Genomic DNA, 17,741 nt, shown 5'->3' with positions numbered 1-17,741 from the left:
ATAATTACAAAAGCTCACTAATTTAAGAGCTGCTAAAGAAGCAAGTTTTTCTCATGTTTACTAGACTTTGTGAGAGAGAGCAAATCCCATTAGAGCTTGATTCATACCTGAAAAAAATCAACAGAATTTGAGCATATACATATTGAAGGCTTTGACAGACTTCCTGAAGATTCCTGTTTGTGCTCTTGCTGGTATTTGCATTGCAGATTCAGAATGTCTATGTCCTCTTTTTTTTATCCCTGGGACATTATAATGCAAATCTTAATATCTTTCCAATGCTTGGCAATTTACATCTTTGAAATTTGAATCGTTGTGAGACACAAGAGAATTATATAGTGAATATACTGGTGTGCTTCAAGACACAAACTTGAATCTCCTCTAATGAAAAAGTCTAACGCTCAAAAGTGTCACAGATTTGGGGTTTATTTGGTATTTCATTCCTTTAAATCCACCGTGTTTTCATCTTTTATGCTTTAATATGGAACTGTAAAATAGTAAAAACAGTGGTGACATGGCAGGTATATTGGTGGAATAAAGTAATTGGTTTTGAGATTCTGTTTCTGGGGAAAAAAAAAGAAAAAAAAAGATACAGTAGTAGGAATTGCTACAGTTTTAAGAAATTCCTGAGAGATGTCTACCTCATTTACCCCTATAAACTGAAATACATAGGAACCTGAAGTGCAATAATATTGAAGTAGTTTCTTATATGATTAGCTCTACATTTTTCCACATATTGCCTCTCATGTCCAACCAATAGTAATTGCTAGTTCTTTGAATTTTTCACTTGGTTCTGGAAGTAATAAAATATTTATTCTTTGTGGAGTTAGTTTTTTTTTTTATCTCCAACTACCAAAGCACTGATCAAGTGCATTATTACTATGCAAGTCATGCCATCACCAACAAATTTGTAGTGTTTATCTGATATGTAATTGTAATGGTATAATTCAGGAGAGAGAATATTTCAGTAAATTTCTTGTGAAAAGAAAGGAAACAGTTTTGTTTTCTCTGAGGCTGATAAATAAACAGATATCAACACATGCCTAGAAAATCTGCAGGTTGGGTTTCTGGGAGTGGGAAGCGATTGCATTAAAACTCACTGAACGTGCTGAAATGCACATAACTCCCATCCATCAGCATTACAGTCACTTGTTCTTTCTCTGTGGCCATTAGTAAAAGACATTTATCTTTGTCATTCTTAACAGCCACTGGACTTTGAGACCAAAAAATCCTATACTCTGAAGGTAGAGGCGGCCAACACCCACATCGACCCTCGCTTCATCAGCGGAGGCCCCTTCAAGGATACAGCAACGGTAAAAATTGTAGTAGAGGATGCTGATGAGCCACCAGTCTTTTCCTCACCTACTTACCTTCTGGAAGTGCATGAAAATGCTGCTCTTAACTCTGTGCTTGGTCAGGTGACGGCCCATGACCCCGACGTGTCTTCCAGCCCTATAAGGTAGTGCTGCTTTAAAGTGCTCTTTGGAAAAACTACTGGCAGAGTCCTAAGTGTGCTTCCCTTACCCATTGTGTGACACTGTTCTGTTTCTCTGAAAATACTCATATAGGATTTGGTTGATGATGTTAAAGTTTATCAGTTCAGATCATTTTCAAAGTCCCCCAAATGCTCCTTGCCACAGGAGTAGTCTTATGAAACAGAGGAATGCAATGAAAATGAGAAATGTGAGCATTTCTTATGAGAAATATGAGGTTGGATGGGGTTGAATCATCAGTGTGAATCTCTGCAGTGAATTTAAATAATCCTGTAGTGTCTGCACTGACAATACTGAGTTTGTGCCATGCAGTTGTAAGGTCGTCAAAATGTATTTTGTATTCCTTTGTCTAAACCCATTCCTGCTTTAAAGATAGAAAACTGGAGATCATTATGCCCATATGACTTTTGAGTCTTCAGTTGACAATGTTTTTCTCTTTTTGATTTAATTTGAACAAAATCTGTTATTCCAGTTCCATCAGATTTTTGGTTTCTATCTCATTTGACGAGCACACATTTTCTCCTCCCCCTTTGCAGCTTCCTCATGAGGGGTAGCTCCAATCTCTGCTCTCTGTGAGCAGGGACAGCAGCCAGGGAATGGCTGGAGCTGTGTCAGGGCAGGCTCAGGTTGGATCTCAAGAAAAGGTTCTTCCCCCAGAGGCTGGTTGGGCACTGCCCAGGCTCCCCAGGGCAGTGGGCACAGCCCCAAGGCTGCCAGAGCTCCAGGAACATTTGGACAATGCTCTGAGGGCCAGGGTGGGATTGTTGGGGTGTCTGTGAAGAGCCAGGAGTTGGACTTGGATGGTCCTTGTGGGTCCCTTCCAGCTCAGGGTATTCTGTGATTCTCATTTCTAAATCAGACTTTCAGAACTAGCTGAACACAGTGTTAACTAAGATTTGTAAACAGCAGTGACACAGAGTGGGCAGTTTGATCTGTCACAATTGGAGCAGTGGCTCCACCCCTTATTTTGTTACTGCTGACCACTGGTGTCTGTGGAAAATGCCTTGCATTGCTGGTGCAAAGCCAAGGGCCTTGGAAGGGTGTGTGAAGGCAGACACGGGGACAGCAAGTTGGCTTTCTTCCTTTTATTCCAGCTCAGTAGTCATTTCCCTTTCACTTTAACCTTAGTTCCTTCCCTCTACCCTGCTCTGCCTTACTCTTGGTTTGGTCCTGGGCTCCTCAACCTCTTCATCCTGTCCCATTTATTCCTCATCTCAGCCTGGCTTCACTCCTGCTTCAGTTTTAACTTGGCTATTTTTCCACTCTTGTTCTGTTGCCCTGGAATTCTTTTCTTGTCCTGCCCCAAACCCCTAATAATTTAGACCAGCTACAAGCCTACCTGTGTCCTAAAATTGAGCCTCTTTGTTCTGTCCAAACCCAAAAAGTGGACTGAGTTAAAAATTTACTTGATTTTCATTTGTTCATCGTTTTATAAATCAAGAGACTTTCAAACTCTTAAAAGCAAAAATATTTCGTGTGTGCAAACTGAATTAGAATGTTGTTACTCATCAAGTCATATGGAAACACTTGGCATACATGAAACAGAATTGGCCAAAATTCCTTACATTTAAACAAAAGGGTAATCAATTAGTATGATTTATATCTTCTTTTAATAATCATACGCAGTACTTTAGAAGATTTAATTGTTTCCCACAGTATTGGCTTTATAGCTAATTAAGAAATATACAGACCTCAATTTTCTATGCAACTTTTTTGCTCTTGTCTGCTCACCTGATTAATTTGTCTTTGTCTGAGAGAGCTCTGGAAAGCCCAATTTTTTTTTTCCCATGACTTTGCATTAAAAAATATTTTAAGACAAAAAAAAAGTGGATTTCAAATTAGTAATTCTACTACTAAAGGAGAAAAAATATTCATCGGATACAAATAGGGGGCAGAGATGCAATTACTTTCCAATTTGGAACAAAATAGGAACGTGTCAGGTTTTAAGAAAAATAGAAACCTTTTTTTCTTTCATTGGAATGTGCATTTCAAGTGTTTATTCTGTTATTGTATCACGTATGTGATGTAAATTTTATGTATATGTTCTATGATACAATTTCAAAAATACTAAACTTTAATTAAAAATTAAAAAAAACAGAGTTAAACCAATCTGTTCTAAAAATGATGGGCTGTTTTAGTGCTCAGTGTTGCCTGGCCTTTTTTAATGTATCTTTTCTTCAAAACAGAATTTTGGGAGGCAACAACCAATTGTAGTTCAAGGAAATTACATTTTTCAATAGCTATCTGTTCTATCAATATTTTGGTTAGACAGAGCTTTTGTGTATTATTTGTTATGAAAACCCAGGCAGCACAAACAGAAATGAATCACCTCGTGTGCTCCCAATACCACGTCTGCTTTACATGAGTCTGATACACAAAAGCTCTGTAAATTCAAGGGTATTGCAGTGCCATAAATGAAATGAAACTTGAATATCTCTGAACATGGGAATGAATATTAATTCATGGGACAAAACATTAAAGAATTCAGAAAAATGATTCTAAACAACAGCCTGGCAAGAAACTTGTCTTTTGGTCTAGTGGGACCAGGGCAGGGGGTTGGAATAATATGATCTTTAAGGTCTCTTCCAACCCAGACCATTCTGTGATTCTGTGATTTCCTGTGGTTTTTTTTTAAGAAACAAAAAGTATGTTCATCCTCATCTCTGTGCAATACACCACTCCTTTGTTTTTCATTCTTGCTTAGAAGAGATGGAACGTTGTCTGATCTTTGCATCACTTGATCTAAAGGTGTGGAGCCTCTCAGAAGTTCACAAGCAGGTGTATAGTTGGGATTGTGGGGTTGTCCTGTGAAGAGCCAGAAGTTGGAATTAAATGATCCTCGTGGGTCAGGATGTTCTATGACTCTATGATACTTTTCCTTACCTGTTGTTTTTAAAACCAAGCAGCAAAATCTCTCCTTTATCCTTAATTGCCATTCTGCAGAGCATGTCACTTTAGGGCTTCCTCATTTTTAAGCCTGATGGTGGAAAGGACTTACAAATTTGGCTAATAATTGTAAAAAATGGGCTGTAGTTTGTCTTATTTTAGCCCAGTCATTTCAGAAGCATGTGTTGGAACCACATCTGGAGCACATGGCTCTCTCTTGGGAGAGGGACCCAGTGGGTTTAGCTAAGCTGGGTGCAGAGCTTTACTGGTGTAGGAAGGGTGGTACATTCTGGGTGCAGTATCAGCCTTGGAGGATCATTCTCCCTTAACACACAACTATAGACACCAGCAGCACTTACTTCATGTTTCTGCTGCTATTTTCTGACTATGTTCTATTTGTCTGCAGTAAATTATGTTGGATAAAGCATGATCCAAGCACATAGCAAAAACCATGAGTAATAATCTTTCTTCCCATGCTGCATCTGCCCCCCATAAATCACTGCCCCTCAGTGTCTCTTTGTGGAGAGATAAGCTTTGCTGTAGCAGCTTCTCCCCATCCATATCAGCAGAGATTTCATCTTTGGCAGCAGTTGATCATTTTCTTAATTCACAGCAGGCCTTAAAAACCTAGAGACAACATTTTGTGCCTCCCCAATGGTGCAAGTGTTTATCTGTCACTAAGTAGGATGTCCCATCTGCCTGGCATTAATAAACAATGGGGATTTGCCACTGGTGGGGTATCAGTGCTGGGATTCCAACCTCAGCAGGGGCAGCAAAAAAGGATTTCTGCTCATATTTACATTGGTGCAAATAAAGAGCAGATCAAATCAAGTCATAACAGCAGCAGTGCAGGAGCAGGACTGAGAATCAGTTTAAGTCTTCTGTTAAATCACTGTGGGGTCGTTCCTATAATTGCCATAGCAGACTCATAAACTAACCCAAACTTCCCAATAACCTGTGCTGGCTTTATGGCAATTTCCAAAGATATTATTTCCCAAGATGTTCTTTTCTCATTTTTAGAGTAATATATGTTTTATGTATGTTTTATGGATCTGACAATGCATTCCCATTAAAAAGAGTTACAACACCATTATCATGAAAAGGAAACTGCAAATGAACTATTAGTTTTCCCAGGTTTATGACAGTACAGATTTAATTTTTTGGTTTTGCACCAAATATTTATCAAATAAAACCAGGGTAGGGGTTTTACCTCTTTGTTGGCTTGTAAAGACTTGTAACTTATGTTAAAAACGTTTCCTCTTGAATGTTGGGATTGTGTTGTGAATAAATACTATTGGGATGAGATGAAATGCAACATAATAAACTCACAAATGTGTCACTCCCTGTTCTATAACTTCAACAGGAACATTTAAAGAAGGATTGATCCTTAGAGAAAAACTGTGTCTTCTCTCAGTAAAATGTATGTCAAGCCCAGGTCAACTAAACATTAAATAGCATACAAGCATTTCACATTTTATTTTGTTTGTAGACTGTAAAAAATTCATAAATGTTTGATATCAGTAGAGTTCTTTCAGTGTCATTACATAAAAATCAAGAAGTAAAAGAGAGGAATCAACCTTTTTTAAGGAGTCATCTTTAAAAACTGTCTTTCCTGTATTTTCTTGAGTGAAATCTTAAACCTGTGAAAGGCTATAAGGTATTTTTTACTAACTTCACTAGTACCAGAATTTTACTTTTAATACTTTGATTGGAGCTAGGGAGACATCAAAATAAGGTTAAGATCCATTTTCAAAAATGATTGCCTGAAGTTAGGCACCTACAGCTTTATTCTTCCACACAGGTGACCTGATTTTCAGAAGTGCTGAGTTTAGTACAATTCCCATTAAACCATTGAGCACTGAGTATGTGGAGCTCACTACAAAATCAGTTTACTTAAATGTCCAAATACAGATGCATGTGCCAAGCTTTAGGCACAGATATTTGTAATTTTACTTCATTTTTTTCTGGTACTCTTCTTACCAAACTAGTAATTTTTAACTGAGTGAAACTAGTTCTTCTCAGAACTTAAAAACAGAACAAGTAAATATCCAAAAAATCCCATTTCCTAGTTAAACTGGGGCTTTCACTCTTAAGTTGTTAATGACTTTACAGTGTTATCACACTACCCTTGATCTTTAGCAATACATCTTTAAACGTTTTGATAAATTTTCATAATTAAAAACTAAGGTTTTGAAAGTGAGCTGTGTCTTGCAGAATGCATTGCACAAGCAACCTAATTGTAATGTAACTTTCATTCTAAATATGAAAATATCTGGCACTGAAGTAAAAAAAAAAAAAAAGAACACAATAATCCCAAGCTTTGAAATCAGATCCTAATGCTATGTCTGTTAAAATCAATTGTGTCAGGCTGGAGTGAGATTGAGTTCATCAGAATGTGTTTATTGTAGCACATAAAGGAACAGCCGAATCAGATTTTTTTTTGGAAATTGCTTATGATAAAGCATAAACCAGAATGGAATAGCTGATTTTTAGATAACTGTGCCATTGTCACTGTAGCAAAATATACTCTTGTTCTTTTATCAGTGAATTTGAACAGTGTACTTGCAAAAAGTAGAAATGTGATGAGAGACCGACAGTCTTGAGTCCCTTTTCTGACCACTCCATAATGTAATCCAGGCTGATACCATATCCCAGCTCACTCTATTATGCCTTGATACAATGCAGAACAGATGTAAAAACTGTCAGTGCATGCTGTTAGTTGTGTAATACACAGACACAAAGGCTTGAAAGGCTTTTGTATAAATCCACAATCAGGATTCAGTAAAACCCCTTGAAATCAATTTTTGTTGAACCGTATCAATAGTTTATCACTGAGCTCCCTCGTTCCCTACCTCTCCTTGTCTAAAAATTGAGGGCTCAATTTTGCCATTTAGTTTCTTTTTGCAAATAATTCATTAATAGAATAACTCTGTGAAAATGGACAAACATAAAAGCTTTCCTGGAGATCCAGTTCTGAGCTTTAAATCATCATCCTGCTTAATGCACCGTTGGACCAATCTACCACAGCTCTGTCGCCTTGTCAGGCTGCCTCTGTTTAGGCTGCATAATTTACCTGGACACCCACATTTGCAAACTGTGACTGCCTGTCAGATGAAGCTTGTTTTGTTAAAAATCAGTGATGTCAATCCATAAAACAATCAGCCCTTCAGCGTTTGCAGTGCTTTATAGGAAAATGGTGATTCACTGACTGCGTTCTGCCCATGGAGCTGCTTGAACCATAACCAACTAATGTGCTCGGGGAATAGTTCATGCTTCATTAATCTGAAATATGTTGGTAAAATAATATTATTCAGCTTTTTTTTACAATAACCACGAAACCCACCACTTTTGTGTGCTTAATGCGTTACTGTTGAAATTATCATCATTTACTGTGGAATACCATAGAAACTGTCTAATAAATGTGATGGATTATGTAATTAACTCTTGATCATTGCTGTTTTTCAAAGATCTTACCCAGTGAACCTGAGGGCATTTTATGACCTTCACACTGGGTATACAGCTAATTACTCCTTGGGCAATAATTATTAAGTTTTTTTAGCCTCAGTTTGTCATTTTGTCTTATAAATTATTGCGCTCTTAAGCTTCTCAATCCATTTGGCTACAAAACTGCAGCTCTCAGAGGGCTCCCTAAATTGTCCTGTGACTGTATGGATTACACCAACTTCATTAAGTAGATTACAGGGATGTCTGTTTTGCAGGTTTTCCATTGATCGCCACACTGACCTTGAGAGACAGTTCAACATCAATGCAGAAGACGGGAAAATAACTTTGGCAACACCACTGGACAGAGAAACGAGTACGTGGCACAACATCACTATTGTAGCTACTGAAACTAGTAAGTATTTGTGTGCTGTTAGTTCCATTGGGTTTAGAATTGATTTTAACAGTGGAAACTATAGAAATCAGTAAAGTAAAACATACTGTGTGCTTAAATTATTGAAAGAAAACTTACTTTCTGTGCAAGTTCCAATTTTGGGGGGTTTGTTTTTTGTTGTTTGTTTTGGTGGTTTTTTTGCAGTGAATATGTTAGTCAAGGTTTTGAAGAGACAGACGAGTACTTAAGTACAGGGTGTACAGGGTAAATGTTAAAAAAAATGGTTTAGAAAGCCCAAACCAAAGCCTTATAACTAGTTAGTTGTATTAAGACAGAAGAAAATTAAAGCTTTGCTGTCGTAGAGGTAAATTGCGGGCTCAACCCAGACGCTCTTAACGCTGAGTGCTATTATGTTTCAGTGCCATAAATGATTAAGCACAGGGGTAATGTTGCATGAAAGTGGTCCCGTTGGATACCTATGGATAAGTTTACTCATACACAGCAATAGAGAAGAACCTGGATTGTTCAGGCCCACAAACCCAATGCCAGTGCTCTGCACACCTGAGTCAGCCAGGAGTGCCCTGCCTGGGTATGGGGGTCAGGGATCCTAATCAAGGGGAATTCTTAATTAATTTGGAGCTGCAAGCGCTGCTGACAGGATCACACGTGACAGTGTAATTTATTATTAATATTAGCACTGTGTTTTACTCTGTGCATTTGACATAAACATGTTGCAGCAAATGAACACGTTGGGAATGTCTGGGAATGTCGGGCTCTCATCCCGTGTCATCCCCTGGACTGAGACACAAACCCTGGCAAGGTTTCTGCTGATGTGTCTGTTCTGCAGTCAGTGGGTAGGCACAACTCCTGTGCATACCCACTGGACACATGGTTGTAAGGATATATGTCTTCAGAGCCTGATGATCAGTGCTGCTCATGGAGAAAATAGGGTGATGTGAATGTTTGCTTTTCCCCCGAGTATCTTTTTTAAGGAGGTAGTATTTTGATACAGAATTTTTAATGTGGTTTCATAGGACTGCAGCTATGAGCATAATAAATTGGGGGATAAAATATGTTTATTTAGCCCATTTTTTCGTCTAATATTTCTTTCTGTGGTACTTCTTTGCAAACCCAAAAGTTTTAGGAATCCATGACCTATAAGCAAAATGGAAGACATAAGTAGAAAGGTGGGTTTGGGTGTAAACTATACTCTCAACTTACACCCTTTGTAACCTGTATTCCTACGACCCACCTCAGTAATTTCATTTCACTACTGTATTTCATTGCCAGTAGTGCAAACAGTGCCCTGGTAATTCCTGTTATGTCTTGAGGACAAACACTACGTCGATAAATTAGCAGGAACAGTTTGTGCTTGCAGGAAAACCAATCCAACACAGGGAACCAAACTACACAAGGAAAGAAAGGAAGGTCTGGTTTCACAGGACACATTTTCCCAGTTTAATATCTAACCAATTAATAATCTCAATGTTTTAAAAGGAGAAATATATAAAATTACCATACCTATTGCCTCAGATCATGAGGTTTACCAACACCATGGAAAACAGAATTATTAGTTTGTGATCCAAACATTGGAATAGTAGGATGTAAAGTGAAGTTGTTTTACATTTTGTTTCCTCCAAAAAGTCAAAAAAGAACGAGATAAAATGAATAATTTTGCAAGAAACTCCTCCAAATCACATTTATATCTCCCTTAAATGTGTGTGTCAGAGCAGCGTTAGCAGAACTGTGCTTTGCTGAGCACACAGGAATGAAGTCTGCCTGTTGCATCTTCAGATTTTTAAAACATAATTATACTTGAGACTTTTGTAAGAAATCAGCCTCGTCATTAGACTTTGTGGGAGCCTCAGCATCTCTTGCTATTGTAAAATTGCCTCTTATCAGACTGGCTATGAAAATAATAATGCCAATCTTGTTCTAAGCATTTGTGTTCCTGCTGATGGCTTATTTTTTGCATTCCTAATATAATTATTTGACATTTACATAAAACAAGGGCTTAATTTCATAGACTACTCTTTTTGCTTATTTAAGTGAAGTTATTTTTAAGCTCCTCATGCAGAAATTAAATTTGTTCTTAGAACTGTCAAGCAGAGTAAAATGGGCATTTTTAGCACTTTTTTTCCAAGACAGTAATAAGCAAAATCTCTGCTCTAAAATAACAGAAATCTGTTGGAGGCAGACACAAGGAATGAATGCAAACACAAAGTGTGTCATTACAGTGCTTTCACTGGCAGTCATATTAATGGACTGCTGATCTCTCCCATGACAATAAATATGTTGGCATCGTCCATACAGGAACATTTCCTCTTCCTGGGCCTGCTGCTTCCCAGGGCTAATTCAGGGCTCTCCTCTCTATCTGCAGGGCAGTGACCAGACCATTTCACTGCCATTAAGCTCACTAATCATAAGCCATGACACTGATTTTCTCTTCTTGATTCCATGGTAGATCCTAAAAGTATCCTGATTTAGCAACACTTTCATAGGTAAACACCAAGTTTTGCTGAACCATAATTGACTATTTCAGAACTTCATGCTGGCAGGTTACCTGCAGCTAAACTTGTGCTATAGGCACAGGTAACTTTTGGCAGTTATTGTGAAAAAGTATCTTTGTGTCATCCCTCAGCCACTGCCTTAAGTAGGAATCTTCCAAGACAGGATTGGTCTGCTCAGTGGAGCATATCTGCTTCTGTGTTTTCTCTTGAATTGGGGATGAAGATCCTCAGCTCCAGACTGGCTGATGTTTTCTGTGATCAGATTTAAAACATGTGTGGATAATTTAAACATGCTACTGACCCCAAATGTGCATTCAACCTTTTTGTGTCCAGCAAAACTAGGAGGAAACAGAAAAGCCTGAGCCAGTGGGGAAGGTGACTCTTTTCTACATGTACTGGACAGGCAAAAGAGCAGTCAGTTGAGTGGTGGGGGGGTTTTTTTGTGTGTGTGTTTTTTTTGTTTGTTTGTTGTTGTTGTTGTTTTCTTTTTTTTTTCTTTTTTTGTTTAGAAGAAGGACATTTTCTTTTCCTATTCACAGAAGTAGGAAATCTGGCCAGTTCTTGTTCAGAACAAACTCCTGCTATTAGTGACAAATAGCATTACCATTGTATTCAGAGACCTATGCAAGGTGAGACATTTTGGATAGCGCTGTTTCCCTCCTTTACTTTCCCATTATTAGCAGGGTCCTTCCAGCCCCTGGGAAGGAGTTTCCAGTTTTCTGCAGCCTCTGTTTTTGGGCAATTGTAAAAACAAACTAAGGAACAGCTGCCTTGAGTGGCTTTCCCTCAGATACTTGCCCAACTTTTGCATTGGTTCCCAAAATATGTAAAGAAGTTGCACAGAGCTTTGTGCCCATTAATCAAAGCACAGTAAGGACACTGTGCTCTGGGTGTGTTGAGGAACAGTCTGAGGGGTGGCACTGTGACTGCCAGGGACAGTGAATGGTCACACTGGGAAGTTTCCTTAACACTTGTATGCTAATTCTTCAAATATTTCCTCCACCTGAATCTTTTTGTGGTTACTAAAGATGAAACAATGCAAAGAGCTATGTGTGAAAAAGAATGAACTGAATGTGATGAACATGGTACAGGTGACATTTAGGTGATACAGGTGATGTTTAGGTGGTGGTTTCATTATTTCACATTTAGTTAGACACTTTCCATTAAATGCCTTCTGCTGCTTTGGTCCTCTCAGCTGCTACACTTAAACCTGTCTACTCCTAAATATGCCATTTCTTTTGCATGCTTTTTTGTATTGTATTGTTTCTTAAATTTCTTTCTTATATTATCAGAATATTTTTTGCTTCTTTGTTGTTCAATGTTTTTTCCGCTCTGGTCATGTGGTGACTCCTCTGTGTTGATGAATTCTGTCACAAGGATTTTTTAGAGAAGATAATATTAGAAAGAATTTTGACATCTTTGGAAGATCCCCCTGAAATACAGGCTTAGGGTGCTCAGAAGAAATACAGGTATTAACACTCATGGCAAGGGTGAGATTGAAAGTTATTGAACCTGTGAATTGATTCTGAAATTTTCTTTTTACGTTGCCATTCATCCAGGTTTGCTCTGGTGAATGGACAGGAGCAGGAACATCCAGGCAATTCCAGGCTAGAGGAAGCAGGTTCCCAGGCAAAATGATTCCCTGAGAATGTACCTTTGTGTTCTGTGGATACAAAGGGTGATCTTTGTTTTCTGTCACTGACTCTGGACTTTAAATATTGGACTAATGAGATTTCTCATTGGTTTGTGGTGTAGCTGGGACTTCCATGAGCCTAAAGTTGCACGCCAGGGGTGGGAGGTTTATTTTCTCTAAATGTTTGAGAGAACAGGGCTGGATAGTCTTGCTTTATAAGTCAAGGTTGAATGTGCTGCTCACATGTTTGGGCTCTCTGGAGCTATACCCTCAACAGGACAGAAATCTCTGGGCATGTGCAAGTATTTTTTGAGAGCCTGAATTGCAGTGCAGTAAGAGTGAATGATCAAATTACAGACATTTCTTTCGGTGCATCTTTTTTGTCTGTACAAAGGCTCATCACATCTTTGGTTCTTTGGTACTTGTTTGAAATGAATTTTCTACCATTCAGGAAAACCCAGTGAAGTCAGGATCCTAATAGTCAGGTGTGATCCCATTCTTCTGAACACACAAATACATTTTTAGTTGTGCAGGTTACAATTATAGCTGTAACTACTGCTCACACTGACATGCTTGTGTTGTTTGCATTAACTGGTTGGCAATTTTGCTGGGCAGTGAAGCAGAGCAGGGTTCAGGCTGGGTTAACCTCCTCAGCATTCTCCCAGTTTCTTGGACAGGTTTTGCAGTACTTACCACGTTATGTGTTGTCAATGTTAGTCAGCTAGGAAGAGAAAATCAAATAGCCATGACTTATTTATTAGAACATTTTTGCTCCAGTTCACACAGATTCTGAATGGAGTTCAGAATCACTGATCATTCAAGCAACCAGATTGCCAGACATGTATAAGGCATATAATAATTAAACTCCATCTTCTTTAAGCCTCCAGCTCTGTGGATTTCCATTTCCATCTTCTATCAGCTGTAACAGCCACGTTTCAGACACTTCTCTAGCACACTCACTGTGTGACTCATTAATACTAAGGAAAGGCCCTGTCCTTCAGCCACTGCTGGTTAATTGATATAACAGCAGTGATAAATGGAGAACTGATGGAGTTTGAAACCAAAGGAAAGACTTAGAGAAGCTGGTTTAACTTAGGCAAGAAAGCAGCAACCTAATTTGACTGCACAACATTCCTCCAAATTAAATATGAATGTCCTGATGTTCACATAGTCATCCCTAAGCTGTAGCTCAGGTCTGCTTGAGGTACAGGATTCTAGTGAATTCTTTGAAAACAAGAAGTGTACTGTAATGCCTTCACTATTAGCAGTGCTTCTCTGAAATTCTCTTTTTAAAAAGTGAGGTAATCCTCTTCCCAAGAATATGTGTATTACATGGTGGAGCTTCATTGAATGACACCATAGGTTGCAACGAGTAAAACCTTCTGAACATATTCCCACTGACAGCCTCAGTGACAAACACACCAAAAAATAACAGCAAGTCAGGTCACTGTCTTTAAAGACAGATGATCCCTTTAAAATCCCCGAGCTCTCTGTCACCTGATGTAACACTGAGTGAGCTGCTCAAGGTTTTTATTTTCCTCCTGGGTGTGTTGTGACACTGCATTCCTGAGCCTGCCTTCAGGTGACCCTTCTTGGTGACCCTTTTTAAGGTACTACCATGAGGATATTCAGGCACAGACAGGTCCTTCTATAATGAGTTTAGACTCCAGCCTTTTCAGACATACTGGGAAATACAGGGATGAAGTGTGGATATGTTTGCTCTGTTGTGCCAGGTTGCAAGAAGGCTCTCCTAAAACTTACCCTTCTTAGATTAGATATTGGGAAGAAATTGTTCTCTGAGAGGGTGGGGAGGCCCTGGCACAGGTTGCCCAGAGAAGCTGTGGCTGCCCCTGGGTCCCTGGAAGTGTACCAGGCCAGGTTGGATGGGGCTTGGAGCAACCTGGGCTAGTGGAAGGTGTCCCTGCCCATGGCAGGGTGGAACAAGATGGTCTTTGAGGTCCCTTCCAACCCAAACCATTCCATGATTCTGTGATTCTCACTCTCTGCATCACACACACAGACACAACAGAGCAGTCCCTGGGGAATTCTAAAGCCAGAGCAGGACTGCTTGGGAGAGGATATTTCTATTAACCTAGAGCCATGCTTTCAGCCAAGTTTTAAATCTCTGAATGAAGGGTTTTAATGGAATTTCTGTTCTCCTTATTCTGCAGGCACTGCAGTCACAGAGCTGTTCTTTTCACTGTGATTGACTGCTTTGTCAAATGAGTCTTGGTGTTCAGGTTCAGGTGCCAAACAAGCAGCATTCCTGTGGCAGGCTCAGCCCCTGCCCAAGGAGTGGCAGGACTGCCACAACTAGTAGAAATCCTTGTGAGTAATTGGTCAAAGCATGAGATGAAAATCTGGACAGGATCTGAAATGTAAATGGCCATTTGCCCACAATAAATATTTTGCAGGCACAGAGCAGAGGAGTCTCAAGGACAAAGCTGTGGGCTCTGTCTGACAGAGGTAATTACCCATACCAACGGCATTCTTTAGAAATGAAGAAGAATGAGGCAATTTTGTCACCTAATGGGAAAGGGCATAAAGCCAGAAAGACTCTTTATGGTTTACCAAGAATATAAATACAATAATTGAATCATCACCCAGCACACGCTCTGCTAAAGTTATCTATATTGTGTATTCCTTTAAAAAATACAAGGACACTAATTAAAAAGGAAGAGAGACATAACTGTTCTTCAGAATAATCCTTCAGCTACAATCTACTTTTTAATGCCATGTATACCTTTGCTCATGCTTTCATTTATTTAATTTTATTGTAAAAATTACTATAGGTATTATTAGCAATAATTCTAACATTTTAGGGAGTTACTTTGGTGCATCATATAAATTATCTTTAATTTAGGGCTGAGTAAATTTCAGTGAGTTTGAGGAAGAGAGGGAAAGGAAGCCTTTATGGAGGTTTAAACAGGAGAAGCTCAGGAATATTAACCTTTTCTGCTTGACCCTTTTTGCTCTGGCTTAGTGGAACTCAAACTAGATAATCCATCATTTTTACGCTGAAACACAGAATTTACTAAGGTAGTTTTTATTCATTTGCACATAACTACAGGGTTACACAGAACTCCATAGATCCTAATGGGTCACTGAGCGTTTGCCACTGGGCAGTAGAAGGCTGGTGAATCCTGTCAGGCCACTTTGCAGTTCTCAGCTATGAAAGTGTTCTCAAACATAGCACAAAGTTTCCAATTAGTGTTTTGCACAGGTCAAGAACAGCAGGAGAGGTGATCCACATGGATAACAGCATGGGAGTGGCCATATGAGGAGGAAACAGAGTGGGAATGGAGTGTACTTACTGTATAAAATGGCCTCAATGGTTCAGGTTAAAATTCAGGTATGGGATGCTGAGCAGAAGTTAGATGCCTCTGGTTCAGAGGGAAGCATGTAAGGTAGCTGTGAATAAAGCATCTGAGTAATTCAGTGCAAAAAAAAATATGTCAGAGAAGGGAATAAACGTCATTATGGCGAGGAAAAGGACAGAGATTTGCATGAACAGTCTGAAATATTTCATTTCTGATTTGCTGGCGTTACAAGGGCAGGCAAGACATCCTGGTTCTAGGCTTGCAAATATTCATTTCACAAGACAAACTGGAGTCAGGACACTGTTCAAAGTTTAATACACAAAAGGTTGGGTTACTAGGTGGTGTCTTAGAAGGAAATAAGGATTCCTGGGGCATGAAACAGAGGGATTCATGTAAGGAATACAAGGTTCATTAGTGGAAATGTGCACAGATTAGTGACTAATTCATGCACAGCATGTTAAGTTACTTTGATGAAATCTGGAGGCATGGCTAAGCTGACAATATACATATTATATTAACAAAGTGAGGGCATCTTTACTCTGAACAACTACCAGCTGACCATCTGCACTTTGAACAGTTGACTCCAAAGCTCTAAAGAAAATAAGATTAATCTTAGAAACACTGGGTAATATTCATCTTGTTTGGTAAACTGAATTCATCAACTTTGAGTGGAATGTCACTGTCTAAAATCTCCTGGTTTTTCTGTGAGGCTGAAGCATAAGAGTAGGTCAGAGTAGAGGTTTGTAACTGAATATAACTTTGGACAATCTTCTTTAAGCATCTTTCTATCTAGCATAAAGACTCTACTCAGGATAGCGTGCTTTGAGCTTCTAGGAAAGGTGCTGGATAGCAAAAGATGACATTATTTTCTGGCTGAAAAACAAAGGAGGTGATTTTTTTAAAGGTTCATACTGATGTGTAGGGACATCTTTTTGCTTATTTCTGAAGGTATGGAAGTAAGAAAGGTTTGATGGTACACATCTGGAACCTGATTCATATCCAGCATCTCCAATAATATATTATCTGTGAAGGAAACATAAGACTAATTAAATTGCACTGTTAAGAAAAATCAGTCTCAGAAAGGAATAGGAGCTCTTAAAGTAATGACATTTAAATACTTCTATAATAAATTCTGCTTTAATAATAATTTTTATTAAAGCATTTTGATGTTTTGTCTACCAGTAAGGGAGGGATTTCATTTGAGCTATAGATTATTTTATTTCAGTTATGAAATCATTTAAAATAAAACCCCCCAAATATTCCAGACATCTTGTCCTCAATCAAGCTGCTTATTGTTATTATTGTTACTGCTAGTCATTAGAAAATTTCAGAGCTAATCATAATTGACAATAAGACCTTGCATATCTAAGTCAATATTTTATGACATTTTAATATGCATGAGGTATTAGCATATTAATAATATAATTGCTCCAAAGTGTGGGCCAGATTCCTGACTGGTTTATGGCAGCACAACTCCCTTGGTTAAGCTGGAATTGAGAAACAGAGCAGCAAATCACGCCCTGGAACTTCTGTTGTATCTTAAAATTTTTCTTTTGCTGCCTGTTCACTGGTTAATTTTTTAAGGTAAATCCTTTTCTGTCACTTAAGGGCACCATATTATTTTCTGGAATTTTTGTCTCGTTGTTATAGTTAGATATTAAAAGCTATTATTTCCTCACAACAATTTAAGGCATTACTCTGTCTCAGAAAATCTGGGCTCCTAATTAGGCTTGTGGTGCTGTGATCCACAAGAAGTGAAGATCCACTGGCATCTCATCCCACTGTTATTATTTCTAGTGTGTAATGAAGGGATCAGAAAGATGTGGTTCCCTCTGCTTTTCTGTGGTTCCCTTTTTCCTAACTATCTTTTCTTTCCTATTGGTGGAAGTATGTTCAAAAGCATTTAGTAGACTCCGACTTTTGCTGAAATGATGTGTCTGTAGACTAAAGCTTCCTACTTTCAGATGCTTCCAGACATTGCAAATGTTGTTTTGTTATTCCTTATTCTTGAAGTTAGTTATAATTTTTTTCCACCTTTTTTTTTTTTTAATTTTCATTGCTTTTTTT

General features: G+C 38.6%; 1 protein-coding gene across 1 annotated transcript in view; it reads left to right on the top strand.

Moving 5' to 3' along the window:
- The window catches only part of CDH8 (cadherin 8), a 153,542-nt gene that overhangs the window by 92,733 nt on the left and 43,068 nt on the right, over positions 1 to 17,741 (top strand). The window contains exons 8-9 of the mRNA XM_018086308.3: positions 1,203 to 1,456; positions 8,096 to 8,232. Coding sequence (XP_017941797.1) covers positions 1,203 to 1,456; positions 8,096 to 8,232 — 391 coding nt within the window. The remainder of the gene's footprint in view (positions 1 to 1,202; positions 1,457 to 8,095; positions 8,233 to 17,741) is intronic.

This window comes from Manacus vitellinus, unplaced genomic scaffold, assembly GCF_001715985.3.
Source record: "Manacus vitellinus isolate BGI_N305 unplaced genomic scaffold, ASM171598v3 scaffold_10_pilon, whole genome shotgun sequence".
Classification (NCBI taxonomy): domain Eukaryota; kingdom Metazoa; phylum Chordata; class Aves; order Passeriformes; family Pipridae; genus Manacus; species Manacus vitellinus.
The sequence above is the reverse complement of the archived record's forward strand: the minus strand, read 5'-3'. Positions and strand labels throughout refer to the sequence as shown.